A 3678-nucleotide genomic window follows, 5' to 3' on the forward strand; every position below is an offset into this window, starting at 1 on the left:
TATTTCCCAGCAGATTTTGTAGAAAGTAATTATAATATCCATAAGTACATTTAATTTAGTGCATAATAGCTGAAAAAAAAATTTTGAATTATTTTTTTTCCCCTTAGAAAGGGTCTCATATATGTCCATATTTCTGCATATGTTGGACCAAGGCCTAGTGCCGCCATCTTGAAAGTGTCATAGTTGGAATGTCATCAGGTGCATTGTTTAAAATTCAGAATTGTTCTTGTCCTTGAAGGCCACTGTAGCTTCTGTTATTATTCGAAAGGGTTGGGGTTACCCAGGGAGCGATGCATTCTAGAACTTTGTAGAACTTTCTTGATGATGTCATATTACACACTGCACCTTTAAAGCAGCATACATTTAGCGACAAGCCAAAATCTGTCTTTTGAAAAGTAGCCTACATGAGTACAAAAATCAAGAAGAGACTGCAGTGACATGGAAAGTAAATGCATCATTTGTGACAGGTAAGACATATTTTCCTCCAGTTTCAGTTTCTATCCTGTTTGACAGCTTTTAGTCAATTAACCTGAGGAACAGGTTCTAATAGGATAGTATACAATTTACTCAGGATAATACAAACCATTAGTAAAAATAGGCTAGCTGTTTTAGTTTATTGTTCAAATTATACAATGTGCAAAAGATAATACAAAACATGAGACAAAATAGGCTATTAGTTTATGGTTAAAATGATTCAGATGAATCCTCAGTGGCGTCACGTGACGTCATAAGGCGGAAGTCGCCCGCGCTCTTTTACTAGTTGGTGGTATTTACCTTTACCTATCCTGGGCTGACAGCTGGTCATCACACCCGACCAGAAGATAGGGCTAGGAGACATCAGGAAACAGGAGCACCGCCTGGCAGGGCAGCAAACCGAGTGAGTTATACCAAATTACCTGTATCTGCTTTTTTATGTTGCTCACAAAGAGTTAGCCGTGTTGCGGAGATAGAAAGCTAACAGTTATGCTAACTATGTAGTCAGTGACAGTACTCGCTGGTATGAAGTTAATGTTACCTCACGTCGGTGTCAGCTGGCCTAAGTTGCTCGTTAAATGTCGACGTTCAGAATAAGTTAAAGCAGAGTCAGACGAATGGATGTATTATTTAAATGCTCAGCCGTTGAATGTAATCAGTCGACCCATACCTTTCCAGCTGCTTCATCTTCGATGACGAGCCTTGTCGTGTAGCATTACTCTAAAGATTTGATCCTAATGAGGGGCTTTTCACTCATTTAAACTCACACAATTTTGTCATCATTCAACAGCAGGGACAGCACGTTCAGTAGGACAGTGTTTGTCAAGTGCTTAGAATATATACTTTACACAGAGCAAAAGTATGAATCCTGCTGAAAATGAAATGCAAATAAGTAATCAGCTTACTAATTCTACTGTTAGTTGATCTGGGAGATTCTTATGGTGTCCAGAAATATGCCAGTAAAACGCACATTTAATAGGCTAACTGTAGACTCTCAATGGGTGAACATGCAGGCAATACCACCAGAGGAACAACAAGCGGCTGCACAGCAGGTTATGTACAATGGCCTTTTTGGGCAATGAATAGTAATAAAATGCCCATTAACATTTCCTAAATTATCTTTAGACGGCTTGTGTCTTCTGACCGGAACTCCAAAACCCAAACATATTGGAGTTATTATCACATGACACAGAAAAGTAGCAAATCCTCACGTGATAAGATGAAAATGTGTCATATTTGGCTTTTAAACAAGGATTTTTTTTAAATAGCTGTTGTTTTTATCAACTAATTGTTTCTGCTCTACTGAGGAGCATTTCTACAGCTTCATTAATGCATTTCCTCTCTTGTCCAGTGTCTGCTGCCAAAATGTTGTATGACGGCGGCTCTTTCATGAAGGGGGTGATCATGGGAGGCGTCTTCTGCTTGGTGCTGTCGCTCCTGGGTAATTTCAGCCCCGGCACAGAGTCCAAGAAGGAGGAGGACCACCATCACCATCATCATGTCCAGGGCCCGAGTAAAGACGAACTGAGGCACCTTGCTGACGGTCAGTTGGAGGAGTTGAGGAATCAAGTCCGTGTCTCTTGCATAATCATGGTCCAGCCTAAGGCCATTGTTTACTGGGCCACTGCAATCGACACCTGGAGCAAACACTGCGACAAAGCCGTGTTTTATACGTCTGAAACTTCTAAGGCGCTGGAGGCAGTGGACCTGAATGAAAAAGACGACTGGGCCAGGTTACGGAAAGCTCTGAAGCATGCTTATGAGAACGCCGGAGACCTGCGCTGGTTCTTTGTGGCCCAACCAACAACGTTTGCCATAATCGAGAACCTGAAATACCTGGTGCTCACAAAGGACCCCAGCGAGCCCTTCTATCTGGGCAACGCAGTGAAGTCAGGGGAGCTCGAGTATGTGTCGTACGATAGTGGCATTGTTCTGAGCTACGAAGCGCTGAAGAGGCTAGTCCATGTGTTCCAGGACGAGGAGAAATGTCCTGAAAGAGGACGTGCCCTGTGGAAGCTGAGTGAGGACAAGCAGCTGGCCGTGTGTCTTAAATATACAGGTGTTTTCGCAGAGAACGGAGAGGATGCATCTGGAAAGGGCCTGTTCAACAGCAGGAGCTTGGATAGCATGATATCGGACAGCATGAAGAACAACCCCACTGATGTAGTGAAGGGCTGCTGCTCTGACATGGCAGTGACATTCAATGGGATGTCACCAAGTCAAATGCAGGTCATGATGTTTGGAGTTTACAGACTTCGTCCTTACGGCCACGATTTCCATGACTCGTTATTGTTTAACCCTCCTGAAGGTTCAGATAATGACTAGAGAGAGACTCTGTCCTTCAAGCTGTATGTGGCGTTTTAAACTTTTTGCTTCTATGATGGCAAACCTAACTTTGTGAAGACGGTTTTGTTATGCTGTTTGTAAACTGGATAATCTTGGGTGGGAATGACACTTTTATGTACTTTGTACCTTTTGCACTTGGCACAATCAGCACCCTATTCCTTTGTGGTGCAGGGATGCAGTGCCATTCTTTTGAATCAAGATAAGAGTTGGGTAATATGTTAATCGAGTGAAATGGGACCAGATTATCCGGTAGTTTAAAATATTTTAATATTATGCATCTTAAATGTTTGTCTTTTCATGTTCTTAAAGGTGCATTTGAGTTAGCTGGTGTTATTAGTTTTTGAAAATGACAAGTTTCTGTTAATATTTTTAAGTGCTATGAACTTTTATTTTGTTTTTAATCTCAACCACCTGATTGAATGATTGTATAAGGGAAGCACCAAAAATCAACCAACGACCCAGCTCTAAATACAGGGCATTCCTTGCCTTGTTAATTTTGATTATCACCAAATATGAAGACTCGGCCTTCACAGCCTAATGGAATAGAATACCGGATAATCGGTAATGTTGACTTATGGGTTAAGTACATTTATCCTGTCTGACATTAAACAAAAGTAAATAAAATAAATGTCTGGATAAACCTAATGTGGTTTTGTGGTGTTGAATGATCCATCGAGAACTAATAAAAGGCGATATGTGCAGAAGAGTTCTGCAAAAAATATATAAATTAGTTTTCATTGATGCCCTGGTGCTATTGAAATGTGTAATCAGATAACAAAGTTTATTGACACTATGTGCATCATTGTCATATATGGAATGGGGCTGGGCAAAATATAAATTCTCATTAATCTCTCATTA

General features: G+C 40.9%; 1 protein-coding gene across 1 annotated transcript; it reads left to right on the plus strand.

The window, feature by feature from the left end:
• The first annotated feature begins 737 nt into the window (after positions 1–737).
• Positions 738–3477, plus strand: c1galt1c1 (C1GALT1-specific chaperone 1). The gene is made up of 2 exons (XM_080035210.1): positions 738–877; positions 1826–3477. Coding segments are annotated over exons 1-2 (975 nt in total). The 5' UTR covers positions 738–876; the 3' UTR covers positions 2800–3477.
• The last annotated feature ends 201 nt before the right edge of the window (positions 3478–3678 follow it).

This window comes from Ammodytes marinus (genome assembly GCF_949987685.1).
Source record: "Ammodytes marinus genome assembly, chromosome: 10".
NCBI lineage: Eukaryota > Metazoa > Chordata > Actinopteri > Uranoscopiformes > Ammodytidae > Ammodytes > Ammodytes marinus.